The 17,714-nt window shown below is 40.4% G+C and overlaps 1 protein-coding gene across 1 annotated transcript in view; it reads right to left on the bottom strand.

Annotated features, from left to right (window-relative positions):
- TFCP2 (transcription factor CP2) overlaps positions 1-17,714 on the bottom strand; it is a 35,568-nt gene that overhangs the window by 3,475 nt on the left and 14,379 nt on the right. The window contains exons 8-15 of the mRNA XM_072134797.1: positions 13,376-13,486; positions 12,645-12,733; positions 12,490-12,565; positions 10,281-10,374; positions 5,161-5,251; positions 4,180-4,289; positions 3,037-3,179; positions 1,608-1,659 (exon numbers count right to left, since the gene is read on the bottom strand). Of these exons, the coding sequence (XP_071990898.1) occupies positions 1,608-1,659; positions 3,037-3,179; positions 4,180-4,289; positions 5,161-5,251; positions 10,281-10,374; positions 12,490-12,565; positions 12,645-12,733; positions 13,376-13,486 (766 nt within the window). The remainder of the gene's footprint in view (positions 1-1,607; positions 1,660-3,036; positions 3,180-4,179; positions 4,290-5,160; positions 5,252-10,280; positions 10,375-12,489; positions 12,566-12,644; positions 12,734-13,375; positions 13,487-17,714) is intronic.

Genomic DNA, 17,714 nt, shown 5'->3' with positions numbered 1-17,714 from the left:
AAATATAGGACATTTGAAGAGCACTCAACCCTCCTAACCCCGCACCGGGCATGCACCTAGATCTCTGAATGTACCCTTAAAAAGGGTATTCTGGTAAAGTTATCCCCTGTGCATAGGATCGATGACAACTTGCTGTTCGGTAGGGGCCCAAATGGTGTGACCTGTGGGGGACCCAAGAACTAGGGTCCATTGTACCTTTCCAATGAGTAGAGCAGCTGATTGCAAATATGCCTGCAGCACTGTTAATCGTTATCTCATTGTTCAGTGTGGCGGCATCACCCAGGAAACTATACAGCCAATTTACAGCTCACTTCAGAGTTAAAGTCTTAGAGGTGGGGAGTTTGCATGAAGTCAAGTTCTCTGAACCTCAGAATGCCCCCTTTGAAGTCTCATTAAGTCTGGTGAATGAGGTCAATAACAATGGAGGGTGTGACATAGCAAATTTACGCCTCTTCATAGTTGACTTTTTTTAATGATGCCACCTTTCTGGGCCATGAAAGAAACAATCTGGAAGGTGTTTAGCTGCTTGAAAACATACTAGTAATTTAAGTGGTCAATTTCTGCTGACAAGTTCACTTTAAAGGGGTTTGCCACTAACACATTGCTCATGTGCCTTTACTGCCTTGATATTTACTGAATGTTGAGCAATTGAGTCATCATCCCTGATGCTTTCTTTAGTGCTGTGTGCAGACTATGCGCACTCTGATTTATCAGTGTTCAGACATGTAAACAAAGATCCTGCAAAGGGACCCGTAGCAGGAGATTATGACTCAGATTAAGACCCATACTGCTTTCTCTCCCTTTGTCACAGTGACGAACTGAGAGGAGGGGGGGCACACACTGGGGGCTTCCATTATGATGTACTGAAGGAGTGAAAAACAGGAAGTTGTATAGAGATGCAAAGTGCAGCATGGAAAAGCTGAAGCTCTCACAGGAGGCAAAGGTACAGGTACATATATGTGAAGATATGTTTAATGGAAGATATTTATTGAAAAGTGGCAAACCACTTTAATCTATAGTGCCCATATGAGCTCAGTCTGTTATTATACAAGTCTCTTGAAGATCTAATTATTTTGGCATTTTTACTTCTGACAACTTGGCAGCTATAAGTTTTAGAACGTTAAAATAAAACTTATCACAATGTTAATAATACAGTTTGGAACATTGAATAATTTTTTTTTTAACTTTGTGGTCACAAACAATTGTTTTGTAGAACCACCTCCCCCATTAGAGAAAAATTTAGACTGTAATACATAGATTTCACCACCAATGAACCTACGGCAGGATAAGTATAGCTACCGCTACTGGTTAATCCTCTGGAATTTGTAATTACATTAGTAACAGAAAGAATCATACAAAAAGGAGAAACACAGAAGATTCCTAGACACTAGAATTATGGTCAAAGTACCATAATATACTTGAGTATAAGCCTAGTTTTTCAGCACAAAAAAAAAGTGCTGAAACCCCAATTCGGCTTATACTCGAGTAAAAAAAAAAAAGGTTTTACCAGGTTTTTGTGGTAAAATTAGGGGCCTCGGCTTATACTCGAGTATATACAGTATAGTCAAATGATTTACACAAGATCTTACAGGGAAGTGGTGTCCTACCTTTCATTGTATCCAACACAAAACAAGACTCGTCCTGAAAGTTTTGAATCATCTAATAAAAATCAAGTACAAAAATGTTAATGAGAATACACTGGATAGCAACAGTAACAGTGGTAAATTGTCACTTCTTTTCACTGAAGAGACCGACATATAGGAACGCTATACAGGAGTCTACTGTACTTCGCACTGCATTTTTTTACAACAAAATTTTTACTGCCAAGATGTGGGAAAGTCACAAAACTTAAAAAAATTAAAGTATCAAGTACTGACCGAGACCTTGTTCACACAGGCATGCCCGCTTAGTTTTAGCAAAAAATAAAAAATAAAAATCTGCTTTCAATCCGTATTGTGTCTATTGTATTAGCATACTTTTTTTCCCCCCGTCAGTCTGTCTATTATTTACAGGTCCACAAAATTTAAAAACAAACACACCTGTTGGTTTGATCCAGTGGTCCAAACATAAAATAAATTGAACATGCTACAAATCTTCTAGCAGACCACAGGTCAGAATTAAATAAAAAAACATATATAAAAAAAAAAAAATACATGTGAATAGACATAGGCTCAGCAAGTTTTTCGAGGGAGAAACAGATGTGTAAATGAGCCCTTGGGGACAGGTCTTTGTTATTACTCTCAGGTGTTTAATATAAAAAACCTGCGATCATAAAGAATTTATACAATTATGAGAAATACAAGACTTTAGTTAACTATTAACTAACACACACAGGTAAGTAGAGCTGACAGATCCAAAATTTTAGCATTTGCAGACTCAACAAATTATCACCTGAGGTCCTATTCACATGACCATATAGATTCATAGAGTTCTATGAGAGGGGAGGGGTGAGGAGTGATCACTCCTCCCCCTCTTCTCCACCAGGCCGTTTTTTAAAAAGGTTTGTAGAGATTTTATCAGGTATAAAATACACCTGCAATACAGGAAAAAAGCCATGGAAGTGCATTAGATACTTTAAAGAAACCACTAAAGGATGTGCAAGTAGCCTATATATGTACTAGCCTCATAAATCAGACACATTAGTAGCTTTTACAGCCATAAAACGACCTTCAAACTACATGGTTATTGTTTTTATTCGCAGCAGGCTCTCGTGGGCTCTGAAAGGCACACACGCCATGCTTTCTAAGGTTCATGGTCAGAAAGAGTTTATGTTACAGATTGCTGGGGAATGGTAGAAAATGCACTTTGTTTTGTCTTCTTGTAAATGTGCGAAGATAAGACGGCAGCTTTATTCTTCCACTATCTGAGCCCAGAGAATCATTAAAAAAAAATTAAAAATCACCGTCAAGTGTTTTATAATGTTCTGAACCAATACACGAGGGGCTACCGATTTATTCAGTGTCTGATAAAGTTATAATCCATGTGCACATGGCTAGAATCAGGTCACCTGTTCCTGTGTGAGCACTTGTGCCTTACCTCATCACTTATAAGAACATGGATCCCTGTGGGCCCCTGTTTGTAAATCTGGTTAATTTGATGAGGAGAAATGTTGAAGAGTTGGGCAAGCTTTTCAGTTAATTCCAGCGACGTCAGCTCTTCCAGGTAGATTGCATGATATACTGTTTAGAAGACGAAGAAGCAAAAACATAATTTGATTGCGCAATATAAATAAATTGTTATTAAGATTATTACTTCTCCCAAGTTCCAAAGGAAATGCACAACCACCAACTTGCGCTGAAAGAGTGTTAGATCTGTAGCACACAACTGTCTGTGACGAATAAACCACGTGATGGCCAGATTTCATGGACTGACCACAGTGAAGGGGACAGGACTTGGTGCATCCTAGTGATATGCGGAATATCCCCGCTTCACCTCTAAACAGAAATTGTGATCAAGCATCTGCAAAACAGCTGCTCAGATCTGTGGAGTCCCATCCCCGTGCTGTGGTCTGTCTGATATCCGGTCAGTGCACAGTCCATCTTACACAGGTCTGTTTTTTTTTCCATAAGTAGCACTTTAAGGCCCGTTCCACACTTGCGAGTGTGATGCGATAAACTCGCGTCACACTCGCAACGCATGATGCCGGGAACGCACGGCCCGAACGCTGACATGCTGAGTTCACTCCCGCGGTGCAGCGTTCGGGCCATGCGTTCCCGGCAGCATGCGTTGCGAGTGTGATGAGAGTTCATCGCATCACACTCGCAAGTGTGGAACGGGCCTAAGTTTTTTTTGTGCAGTGAAGACAAAATCAGGTGTTGAACATAAAGGAAGAGAAAAATTATTGTTGCCCTGAAGGTGCGTTCACAAGTGGAGTTTTGGTTGCATCAATATGCATGCATTTTCACACGTTACCAAGCTTTTCGCAGCTTTGAAAGGGTTTTTCTTCATTGCTGCAAGTGTAAGGTGCTGTGTTAATATTTTGAAAGCTGCATACACTAGCAATGAAGAAAAACACTTTCAAGCTAGCCAAACGTTTGTTAACATGTGAAAACGCATGCGTTTCTGCAATACGTTTAAAAATGCAGCGCAAACACCAAGACACCGCCCCCCTCCTGTTGTCATTTAGGCTTGAAAAATGGTACTCTAAAACCTAAACCTGTAAATGGACTTAATACTTACCAAAAAAAGCCCCATTTCCTTGCTCCCCATTTTCATGCTTCTGTTGCTGGTGCTCCCTTAACTGCTGTGACTCTTGGCAGACATAAATTGTGAGCCTAGGCCGTACCACCCTAGTAATCAAAGAAAAGAAGAAGATTTTCATGCTTTGGTAAATCAAGCTCTAAAATCAGAAAATTTGTGGTCCCCAAGACAGGCAGTTATAAAGGAGGATCTGTCAATTCTTCTGCCATCTGCTGTACTAAATACTGGTTTCAGTAAATATCACATCTTTTATGCATAGCGTTACAGTTTCTTTATTGTTCCTTCTAAAATGTATAAATAAATTGACAATGTGGTTACCAGTTGGAGGTGCGTCTGTCAGACTGTTGTGACAAGACAATTTAAAAAAAAAAACAAAAAACAAAAAAAAACACAGATCTGTACATTTATACATTCATGGGCCTCACACACAAACACAACAGTTTTGGGGTGCCATGAGCTATCCACACAAACTGAGGTCACCATTGAGCTCTGTCATGGTACAGTGAGGCACACACCAATTGTATATACATATACTTATATACTATATAACAGAGAGTGATGTGACAATTTTATTCTGGTGTACCAAAGAGATCTAGCCCCCTCAATCATAGCGTGGCATCTCAAGTTCATGCGACTTTAGTAACTGTGGGGTCTGGACCTCTGTAATATGCAGATATATATCTATCATGGATCTATATATAAAGCTGCTCAAGTTCCTCAGCTAAATGGGAAAATAAATAGTCAATCCTGCAGCAGAAAGAAGGTTTCTGTCTGAAAGAAGGACACATCCTAATCCTAGAATGAAAGTTGTTTTGTTGTTTTATAATAAATTAAAGAATTCTTATCTCAACATGAGGCATCGGTTGACAAGTCACCACTTGGGAAAACAAATCATTTGTGCAGGAGTGATATACAGTGGTAAGTAAACATGCAACACGAATGTCAAGGCCATCAGCTTACCTCCCTTTCAGTGCATTGAATAGCCGGATCCCGTCAGCAGGTCCACAGATCTGAATGACATCATCCCTAGTTAGCTTTAATAAATCTGCCCCTGAAACAAATGGAACATGTTAAGTTGGCTTGGCATCTTCAGCTTAGGGTCATCCAACTAATTAATCAATACAGATACAGGATAAAAAAAGAGCCACCACTATGCAGAGTGTTTAGATCCTGAGTACACGACTCCCACAAGGATCAATCTTTAAATTTAATAGATTTTTATATATTTTAGTGATGGCTCGTTTCCTGTTCAACTGGTTTGTCCATTAGAATAAATGCAAATGAAGCAAAAAGAAAGTGATGCATGTGAGTGCTCAGCTCTTTCCAGTGCTCACACCATTATATGGAGAGGTCCCAGAGTTTTAACCCTGATCCAGATTTTTGAAGCCAAAAATCAGAAATGAATTCACAAAGGAATAGAACCATCTGTCCTTTATAGGTTCTCTGTTTATGATCCGCACCCAGCTTTGGCTTTAAAAGCATCATAAAAAGCTGAATGTGTAACCCCAGCCTTATAACTTATCTAATAGATAGGTCATAAAAGAGACAAACAAAATAAATGGTCATGTGAAAACCCCTTTAAAACAAAGTACTTGGTAAATAATCTTCTACATTTATCTGGAAGTCAGCCAATGTAGAGTTCTCAGTCCTACTGTGAAATTTCTTGTACCTTAAACTAAAAAGACCACAATGTATGTGCAGGGACAGAGTGAGGTGCTGTCCACAAAAGTCAGATCCACTGCAGAAATTCCTGTGCTTTACAATCACAAAAAAAGTAGACGTGGTTCGCATTGAAACCTATTTTTCCTCATTTTATTGCATGAATATCTGCAGTGCATTCAAGAAAGACTACCATAAAAATCCATCAAGGACACTTACTCATAGATCCAGGCTCTATGACTTTCGGAATGTGCTTATATTTGCTATCCTTGGCCTCCTTCCTTCTAAAATCAACTATTAAAAATTATTCTTGTATAATTACACTCTCTGCCCCCCACTCTGCTCCCTTAGTGTGCTGAAACTTAAAGGAAACCTACCACCACAAATCTACCTATAAAGGTAGATTGGGTGGTAGGTGCACCAATGGGACGTGAGGATAGCCCTTTTAAGGGCTAATCCTCACGTCCCCTCACTTTTTTGGTAACTTTTATTCCACAGATATTTAAATTTACTTATGCGGCTACCGGGGCGTGCGGAGCTGCGCGCCGAAGATGGGTGAGTAGGAGGGGTAAAGTGGGTACCGGGGCGTGGAGTAGCCGCCTCATGTAATCTCATATGCGGCTACTCCACGCCCCGGTAGCCGCATAAGTAAATTTAAATATCTGTGGAATAAAAGTTACCAAAAAAGTGAGGGGACGTGAGGATTAGCCCTTAAAAGGGCTATCCTCACCTCCCATTGATGCACCTACCACCCAATCTACCTTTATAGGTAGATTTGTGGTGGTAGGTGCCCTTTAAAGAGAACCCGTCATGCAAAATAACCCCCTAATCTTAAATATATTTTCTTAAACTGCCATTAGAGAGCATTGCCTCTATCCCTTCATTGTCCCTCTACATGCCTGTAAACCTAAGCAATGAGGCCCTAAAGCTGTATGCAAATGACCTGTGAAATGTCCAATGAGTCATTAGCATATTCAAGCTTATTCATGAGTGGGAGGCACAGCCACACCCCCAGTGCTTGACTGACAGCCTGTATAATGGTGTAATGGCTCCTCCATGTGCTTGCTGGTGGCCTGCACCCTGTGTGTGTATAGGAGATACAACAGCTCCAGGCAGCCATGTTATAGCAGAACATGTCAGGTACTCGTGTAGCTGATGTCTGTGTATCACACATGTGTATTAGGAGGGAGAGCATGTCAGCAGGTAAAGCACACACACCAGCAATGCTTTACTATACATTACACAGAGCTAAGCAGGGGGAGGAGAGGGGAGGGTAATAGGGGTGACATCACTGCCTCTGACCATGTGACCAGCCTCATTTACATAATAAAGAAAAGATGATTTTATAATGATTAATGTATGAAATAACTAGATAAAGGCTGGGATGGAATCCTTGTGAGCTGCTCCAACAGGTTGAGGTGACAGGACTAGTGACAGAGACCTGATGACAGGTCCTTTAAAGAGGGGGAAGTGCTGAAGGATCAGAGGGAGGGAAAGACAGTGTATTGGTCTGTGAAGCTAAAGCACAGAGGGGCTTTGGAAATACCTCAAGGACCCTTCTGGCTTATTAGCATAATTTTACAAATTGATTTTTAGAAAGACAGCAGTCACGATACATATAAGATTGCCAGTGTCACGGTGCCTTGATCTATGAGTAAGTGCCCCTGGTTTAATCAAACTTGATTTATTTTGAAGGTAGATTTCTTTTAATCATGCAGCAAAAAAAAAAACAGGTAGATGGTAACGGCAGATCGTAGTCACTTTCAGTTCGGCAGCAGATGCAACCTGTGTGGACAGAGATTTGTTCTTCCTAGTGTGGCTATAGTTTACCCTTACACAATCTTCTTACGTAATATTCTGGAGTACAGACTATCCCTCACATTTAATTCTTTATTGTCAACCTGTGCATGAGGAGGGATTTTCACAAAAAAAAAAAAATAATAATAATAATAATAAAAATAAGAGCTGTGGTAAAGACACTTACATAGTCAATATTTTTTCAACAAACTTTGCAAAAATCACTGGTACAGGTGAATAGAGGAAACATTGTAAAATATCTCATTAAAATTATGTTTTTATTTCTCCATTTACTTGGCTCTTCTCATCCACCCTCCACTCTGGTTTAATTAGTTTCTCTGAAATCGCAGCCAACTCCATCTTTCCAAGACTGCATTCACCCATTACTGAACACATAGTGCTCTTTTGACGTGCAATCCAGATGCAATGTGTGAACACAGCCTCGCAAGGCAGAAGTTTGCAGAGAGAAGCCGAGTTGCAGCTGCTAGGTCTCCCCCACAAGTGTACATGACAACTAGGAGCTGCAGAGAGGAGTGCTGAAAATACATAACACAAGTCACACAATGTCTACAAATAATGCTATTCCCACTGTTACACACTGTGCCGGTGATTCTTTCAAAGTTTCCCAAAAAGACATTAGGTACGCTTTACAAGGAACCTAACCGCTAGCCTCTGCCCTAGTCTGTCATTTAATAATCCTGGAACATAACCTTACTTGTTAAGAACTTTATTTTATTTAATAATATGTAAATTAACTGCAGAGGCTACTGGGGCGGGTACTAGCCCTCACCTCCCAGTGCCCGGCCAGGCTAGTACACACCCCAGTAGCCTCTGCAGTTAATCTACATATTACTGAAATAAAAATCCTGGATGCTAACCTAAAACCTTAAATAACAGATTAGGGCAGAAGCAGGTAGGAGGAATCTACCATCAGATCTACTTCTTGTAGTAGATTCCTCTTGGTAGGTTTCCTTTAACACAGAAATAAAACAAGAGAATATAAAGTCTAAGTAAAGAAAGATTTGGTTGGATGTGCTAAGCAAATGTGTGTTGCATAGTTGGAAAGCTCCAAGATTATGTATACTTCTGAGTGATATAGCTGAGCACAGAAAAGCAGCCGTCTGGATATTCTCTCTTAGAGACCTGCCCCAATGCTGTAACATAGCAGCAGAAGCAGGAATACAAGTATCCATAGCAAGCTGTTCTTTAAGCAGAGCTCCAGAATATTTACAAGGAGGATTTCTGCTACATTACATACCATGGACTGATAGATTCTCAGTCATGTATCTCACCTTACATTTTTATAAGATTACAAAATTTTAGAAGGAAAAAGGCCATGGATAACAAATAAAAGATTACCGATTATCACAGTGCCTGGATCTATGAGTAGGAGTCACTGGTTTATCAGGCTTGATTTTGATGATAGATTATCTGTAACAAGAGCAGTGCACATGATCGTGCCCGGCTTGTGGACACCGTTCACTGTCAAATCTGAAAGACCCAGTTCACCAAGATGCAAGGAATCCCATCTATTTTATTTATTTTAGGCCTCAGATGTAAAAATGTCCACCGCAAGTTTTATTTTTTTGAGTCTAAAAAAAAAGAGCAGCCATTGAACGGTGGCCGTCAGACTGCAAAGTAAAAAAAAATAGAACAGGTCCTATTTTTTTTACATTATTACGCAAGAGAAAAACCGATACAGCCGGTTTTTGTGGTGGGTTGCCGAGGAAAACACAAAGTGGGTGCCAGCCGGTCTCTTAAGGTGACCAATTGACGGTGGCATATGGGTTACATACAATTGTGTGCATGAGGCCTTAGTTATCCAATCCAATGTGCATATGCAGCTCTCTGTGCCAAATGTGAAGGGTGCACAGGAATGTGTAGCCTGGAGGATACCTCAACTTTATTTTTAAAGGGCCATCTTATGAGCAAGACCTATTCCATGCCCATAAAATAGAGAGGGCTTCATTACTAATCTGTCTACCACTATCCCACCAATCATTAGAACATGCGTGCATGATGGTTGTGTCTGTCCACTGCTGCTCCATTCGACACTATGAGACTGCCAAAGCTGGGCTTAACTCATCTAACAACAAGGTAACTAATCCATTCACTATATTCTTATGCCTTTGCACAAGATTTACAGAGAAAGAACCTGTAATGTAAAACAGAGACATTAACATTACAGGTTTTAAGACAACTTGCACATATGGTGTGAAGTTATATAAGGAGATTAAATATTTTTTTTTTTGTAAAAGAATTTTAGCTAACTGGTATGTAAAGCAAAAATCCACCATGCATTACTAAAGCGGAGCAGTGTTGTATTCCCACAAAGTCTAGCCAAGGTGGGGAACGACTGGCTACCTGCCACATCGGACGGCTATGGCTTACAGGAGCCGCTTCTGCTTACAGTAAAGAACGTCTTAAGTTTGAGGATCAGTTCAGTGTTTAGAATTTGCCTTTGTGCACCAGGACGCAGTATTTTTTCATGCTCAGCCGTTTGTCACCCATGTGGTAGAGAAGTATACACAAGTGCATGGAGCTGGGGAGGGAGAGAAAGTAGGTTGCAGGTTGAGGGAGTGTGAAACAGCACTGCATTAACACTTTTCCTCCTAAGGAGTTACCTGAGAAATTTGTGAATAGCCGCGAGTATGCAGCAAATCTATTTCTATGTAGCCACTGTTGTGCCTCCTGAGGGGTTGTTGTAGGCAAGAGGTTCTACAAGAGAAATGCATAAAGAGAGCTCCACAAAACTCCATTGTGTACATTATGTAACAGATCAGTGTCTCACTGAAAAAGGGCATTTCCTCTTCTAGAAGACTGGATTCAACCTGCAATGAGGTTCTGCTGTGTGCGGCACATCTCTTACTGCTTCTTACTATGTATTGTGTGTGATAGAAAGCCCCTACCACTATGTAACTCAGATGTGAGCAACCTCAAGCCCTAATGCAGGTTTCATGTGTAGATGCATTTAACGAAATCCGACAGATTAACTAAACTTGTCCAACAGACCTTATAAAACGATCATTAAGGTTTCATCAAACTTTGCATAAATCAGTAGAACAAGTGACTACAAGTATCAAAAAGTTCTTCTTTGTCCATGTGCTTTGAATCATCCTCTCCCACCCTCCTGATGATGACATTTTGCTGATATTAATGTGAAATCCACCATACAAGCAGTAAGGCAGCAGCTCATTGAGGTCTCAGATTACATGAAAAACTCTATGGAGGAGGAAGGGGGAGCAGCAGATTCTCCTCCCTACTGCAAACTCAGACAAGACTGCAGATTGAGGGCACGCTCATAGGCAGCGTTAACACGTGTTTTGAAACGCATTACAACAGCTGAGAGGAGGAGATTTGACTGATTACATTGCTGTCAACATTGCATTTACAAACTGCATGAGTACACGTAGTAGTCCATGGAGTCATGCTGTGATTTCATGTAATCAGATGCATACATCGGGTAGATATTAATGTGATGGCCCTGGTCACGTGACAAACTGTTGAATAGTGAGGAGGCATATGCATGGGAGGAGTAGATGGGAGGGGCTGGCAAAGCAGGACACACCCCATCTGATGCCAGGTGAATAACAAAGCTGATTTTTATGGGAATGTGAGGAATACAATTTTTAGCTAAAAATAATGGTGGCATTTAATTAAAAAAAAACTCAATGAGAACCTGCCACTAGCTGTATTTGTGAAAAATGTGGTGACAGGTTCCCTTTAAGAGCTGCTGGACAAAGAAGAAGGAACATTGCTACTGCTTATGAATGAACACACAGGACTACAGATTGCTGCAAAGTTAGATATGCTTTAAATCTAGTGTCCTGTCTTTTACATGAAGGAATACAGATTTTTGGCATCTTTAGCTACTCAACCTACTCGTTGCCTCATCTTAAACCAGAATTTTAGATATTAACTACAGTCTTACCTCATTGTTTATGTGCCTGATTCTATGGATAAATTCTACCTACATGGTAGGGAACAATGCGACATGTCTCATACATGAACAGTACTAGGGCATGAAGACTGGCATTTTCCTCATTCCCTCTTCTGGAACCCAACCCGTCTCCAGAATGGAAGTCTCCTCTCTGCCCGAATTTAGAGATGTGGTCAGAACTCTCAATTATAGTCCATGTTCGTGATGAAAATAGCAGCTTCTATATAAAAGCCACTTGCGTCAACTAAATTGGAGAGAGCGCGTTTTGACCACCTCCACAATCGCCAAGGAGAGAGACTGATGTTGGGAGACATCTATTAATCACCTAACAATAGTATCTAGTGGGAAGGGATTCAGCCTAATACATTTGCTACTAATATGACAATTACATTTAAATAAAACAAAATAGAAAACCATTATTACATACTAAAGAGGACTGGTCACCTTTCAGACATTCGTATTGTAAAGATAATGGGGAACCTTGTCACTTAATTTTACACAACATGCCTCTGTTATTCCTCCTAGAAATTAATTAAGCTGACACCAAGATAAGTAAGAATATCAGACTGGTGTGAACAATGAAAGCAGAGATTTCTCGGAGGAACAACAGAGGAACAGAACAAGTTATCAATACAATTTTAAATGGAAATAAATTAATGTATTATGATACATAAGATGAAAAGCGCTCACAAGAACAATCGGGAAGCCCGACTAATGAATTCTTCCGAACTAAAATTGGGAACAGCATTATACAAGAGGCCCACAGTGGTACCATTAGTTGACATATACATTTCTTCTTTGGGTAAAGGAACAATATTTCAAAACTGAATAGCACCAAAGTATGATGGTGGCCATGTACCATATAAGGCCTCAAATAGTAATCAAACATGTACCTGAACCGACGTCATTGCCGAACTTACATCCACGATAGGTGCGGGCGGTTCAGGCTGATGGTTTGGAGAACCATTACTGGAATACAGAGAAATCATCTTTAAATTATTACTCCACAACGTGTGTCCAGTAACAGTGAAAGCAGGAGACAACTTACCCTTCACTTATTGTAAAACTATTGTGTGAGCTGTTAAAGCCGGGGGAAGGAGCATTAGGGACATATGTGATCTCCGGCCACGGAGAGCACTGCAAAACAAAGGTCAACATTATCACTAACAGGATCATACGTGCATCCATTTGTCATAGCTTAATGGCTATGGAAACCCAAAACACATGTTACAGAGTTTTCCAGAACTTGCTGGAGCTTGTAACAGAGGCTCATGCATAAGAAAATAGAGGGAGTTGACAAAGTGAAACCCCTTACCCACCAGCAAGTGTGATATGTGTAACTTGCATTACAGCACGTGCTGGCTGGAGCGTCAAGCCCCCGAACAATGAGCAATCGGAACTGAAATAAGTAGTTCAGGCCAGGTCCGGTTGTCAGTATTTGGGCTGGACATTCCAGAAAGCACATGCTATGAGTGATAAAGTTAGATGCTTGAAAATCGCAAGTGGGTAAAGTGTCTTAGATTCAGATGGATTTTAGTGTGAGGTTAACAGGAGTATAGCCATAGATGAAGTGGTCAACTTAAACAAGGAGCTACAGCACGACACCTATAGCTGCACATCCTTCCCCAGCAGGCTTTGCAAGTAAGAAGGCTTTTTATACTTTTCCTGTCTATTGTTTACATTGGACAGGAATGGTCAGGAGTATCTTTTTTCTTTAATTCCTCAATCAGTATAAAAAGAAAAAAAAAAAAAAAAAAATGTAATAAACCATTTATTCACCTCTGTTAAAATGGTGGTTTCATAAGAAGGTTGATATTTTTCCTTTTCTTGTGGTGTTCGCTTTTCCATCTTTTCTCTGTCAGTTTTCTGCTTTCGATCTGCTCCTTTAGGCTAAAAGAGGATTGAATTATACTTTAAAAAAAATAAAATGGTCAAGACAGACATAAGAGAAGGTCACATATATGATGACCAAGAATGGAGACAGTCGTTGATGTTCGCAGCACTCTCAACTTGGAAGGGAGGCTGTCCAAATGTTTGTGGTGTTCAAAACCCCCTTTTAACGTAAAACCTCCTGTTTAGTATATGCTCCACATACAACGTATTTGTGCAAAAAGACTGGACTGAAAGCTGTAGCAAGCTTTTGCCTTCTCTAAGCATTTGCATTAGAATATCATTGTGCGTTATAACTTACCTTGATTCCTCTGTATAGTCCCAGGGGTTGGGCTTTGGTTTGGATGCATTTCAAAAAAACAACACGTGACTTGTCTGTGCGGCTCACTCCTCAGCTCTTACCCCCCCCCCCCCATTTTTGTGGAGCACAAAGGGGGGGGGGGGCTGAGTGCTGAGGAACGAGTGAGCAGCACAGGCAAGTCACATGCTGTTTTTTGAAATAGGCAAGTTAAAACACACAATTATATTGTAATGCAAATGCTTATAAAAGTCAGAAAGACATATTTACAATGCAGCTGTAATGGGTTTCTGTAACCTGAAAATGAGGTCCCTGGTGACAGATTCCCTTTTAGGTAAGATTCTTAAGTGTACACAGGATAACAAAATAACATTCTCCAATTCAATGTTATTTACAAAAATACAGAAATTCACATATATAATTCCAACCTGTCTATACTTGTCAACCTGTGTATAAAATCTTGGTTGTCCCCGATCTGACCATAAATCTTCCGACTATGGTCAGATTCTTCTCATGAATAGCTTCTCTTGTCTACACAATGCAGTGGTCTCTTTCTCCTGACCCTCCCTCTTGCTTTACAAGACCAGCTCAGACACTTGCTGCCAGCAAGTAGCGTGCAGAGACTTAGGGTGCATTCACACGACCATCGGAGCACCATATATATGGCCACAAAGTAACTTATAGCCGGCTATGGCTCCCGGGCTGGGTACGGTGACCATAAGAGTGCTCACCGTTGCGAGCAGTGTGTGCGCTATAGTGGAGTTAGAGAGTTGAGAGAGGGCAGCACGGTGGCTCAACAGTTAGCACTACAGCTGTGTAGCACTGGCGTCTTGGGTTCAAGTCCCATCCAGGTCAACATCTGCAAAGAGTTTGTATGTTCTCCATCTTTGCACAGTAGGTTGATTAGATTGTTGTAATCTCCATGGGGGCAGGGACTGAATTGGCAACCTCTGTGTAATCTGTGTGCGCTATATAAAAGGAATTATTATTAGGGTAATTGTGTTTTATAGCCATCTCATCTCTGATCTGTCATCTCTCTTTTTCTACGTGTCAGATACTAGTGAATGTACAGAAGCAAATACACGTGTAGATAAACCCTGTACCCTAATAATCTAAGAACATTGTCAGCACACAGCATTTCATAGCACAGAAATATCAGGAAGTGTCTGGTTAAAGAATCCCTGCCCACACTCTGGAACGCTACACTGACCATCAACTGAGCGATGGAGCTAAAACAGATATAAAACTTTAAGTAAAATTTTAAAGGTATTTTAATCCCCGAGTAATGTTTACACAATAAAGATCATTTTTTTGAGAACTTTCTTTCAGGGGCAACATGACCAATGAAAAAGTACATACCAAACTATATTCCGCTTTAACTTGAGCCTTACAAATAACATCTCCACGGCTTAGAACTTAATTTGACAATTGGTCACAATCCTGGATAACCTGCCACTCATCATTATGCTTGGTTAGTGGAACCTATTGGCGTTTTTAATGAGATTAGCACCAGTGACTGAAGGTCAGAAGATAAATGTCCATCTAAAATCTGCAGATGTTGGCGTATTCCCAGCAGACACTGTACACAAAACCTCTGTCGCCACACTTTTCATTGTAGGTCCTGTGTATATTTTATTGGTTCAACAGCAAAAACAGGATTGCAACAGAAGTAATGCCATGTAGGAAAGTAACCGAGCTCAATGGTTAAAACCTTTTCCAACATAACATAATGATCTCTAAAGCAGCTAAATGAACACACACATGCTTTACATTAATAACTCCAGGCACACTTAATGAATTCCTCAAGGAACTGCTAACTTTGTCCTTGACCCAAGGTCGCTGACGCCCTAAGGAGTCGGAATACCTCGGACTTAAGACAAATGCTGAATGTTCTTAAAGCAACCAGAATGAATTTATAAGTTAAATTAACTTATAATCTGATTACTTTTACACAAGAAAATATATATATTTCCTTTGACAGTACAGTCTACTTTTAGCTGAATGCACACGAACATTTGGAAAGGAATCCATATGTTGGCCTCATCCCATGGACTGCAAACTGTACAGAACGGGAGTCCTTGAGTCATATTGAAATATGATAAACTGCCAATGCATCATATATCGGTATAACGCAAGGACTTCCAATCTGCACAAGAACTGTGGGATTGGGCCAACATACAGGTCTGTGTCTAACTCGGCCCAACAGAGGCGGTGAAAAATTGCAAGACCAATGATTCTCAAGAATGAATTTATGTTGCAAACCTTCATGGCCAGGAAGCAGTTTCTATAAAAGGTACATTAACATTCTGCAAGATGTATTGCATGTGACCATAAAACACAGCAGGACGCACCAGTCATTGGCTGTGTGCAAGTCTATAGAATACATAGGAATGTGTACCAACTGCTGAAACATATAGCATGGGTCCCAAAACTATGGAAGACATTTATCAGGGCTTCTATAGCAGAAAAGTGGTGTACCAAACCACCCGCAAATGTGATTATTTCCCCCTTTACACCAAGGGGTGGAGGAGATGTGTGAGATGTACCTGCACTCTCCTTGTAGCAGGTGAACTTTCACAAGTTCGCCTGCTGACAAACAGAAAAACTACTGCAGGTAAGAAACCCCATATTGTAGTCTTTTGGGAAGCATTGATTTCCTCCATCTGGGCTTGTTCTGCTTCAGAGGCCCAGAAGTCTTATGTGAAAATAGAACAAAGGGGTCTCCCATATTTATAAATGTAGGTGTAACTTGCGCCAGAAATTGCAAACTTTTTAAGGGTTGCACGACAGTAATAGCTTTGGTATATGTATTTGCTCTCCTTACAGAGATACTGCACATGGCACAACTTGATCTGGGGGGGCTATAGCAAATGCTTAGATTTAGGTCATGCAGGACCTAGTTGACTTCTTGTGGCTTACACTTGATTTTACTAAAATTAAAAATACACAAACTAGACTATTTTGGCAAGACATATCTAACATAGCAAGGCCCTGCGTGAAATAAAAGGATGACAATGATTAGAAAAGCTCTTGTTACAGATTCCTGTACTGCGCCTTTGTTCCAAATATCTGGTGCGTAAGAGTTGGCTTACTCCAGCCAAGAGTAGCTGAAGGTTCACAACTGGAGAAATGCCATTTCTATTTAAATGAAGGCAAACCACCTGAGGCACAAAAAGCTCAAGTCTGGCATGAAAAAAGGAGTCTTTGTAGCAGAATAGTAGTCAAACCAGTTGTAGCCGTATAGATTACTAAAATTCCTAGAATGAGCCATTGTAACGAACAGACTATAACCCAGTCAATAAACGTGAGGACTAAAGTAGTATGCCACTTATCACATTTGGTTATTCTTTGACTATTAACTTTCAGAGAGACTCCTTTTTCTACATCAGGATGGAAAGTCTCAAGGTTTCTCAGCCCAATCCTGTAACGTTGAGAGGATGTGCGGAAGAGAAGCTTAATGTGCAATGCAGGGAAACTGTGGAATAAGTGGTTTTGGTTAATGGCCTAGACTACAGTGTCTTGTACTACTCCAGATACATGATAAATTTTCCCATACTGTTCTCGGATTTGATTCAGTAGATTTCTTAATAAAGCGGTCCTTAGTCTGTTTGGGCTCTACCTTTATCAGTGGCCTAAGCGTTACCCAGAGACAAGAGGAAGAGGACAATGGGGAAAAAAAACAAAAAGGAAATATACCACTTAAATCACCTCCACAAAGCACCACCTGTGTGATGGTTGAACATCGCAGGAGCACGATGCCAGTTTCCAATAAATGTTGTCATATGGTCCCTTAGAAACTAAGGTCAGTGGGTGTACTTGGATATGGCCACCTCTGCTGGAGTGATTGCACAAACATATGAAATGGCCGGGAGTTACTCCAAAACTTGTTGCATCCTTCCCAAGAAGACTCATGACTGTCCTAGCTCAAAA

This window comes from Engystomops pustulosus, chromosome 2, assembly GCF_040894005.1.
Source record: "Engystomops pustulosus chromosome 2, aEngPut4.maternal, whole genome shotgun sequence".
NCBI classification, from domain to species: domain Eukaryota; kingdom Metazoa; phylum Chordata; class Amphibia; order Anura; family Leptodactylidae; genus Engystomops; species Engystomops pustulosus.
The sequence above is the reverse complement of the archived record's forward strand: the minus strand, read 5'-3'. Positions and strand labels throughout refer to the sequence as shown.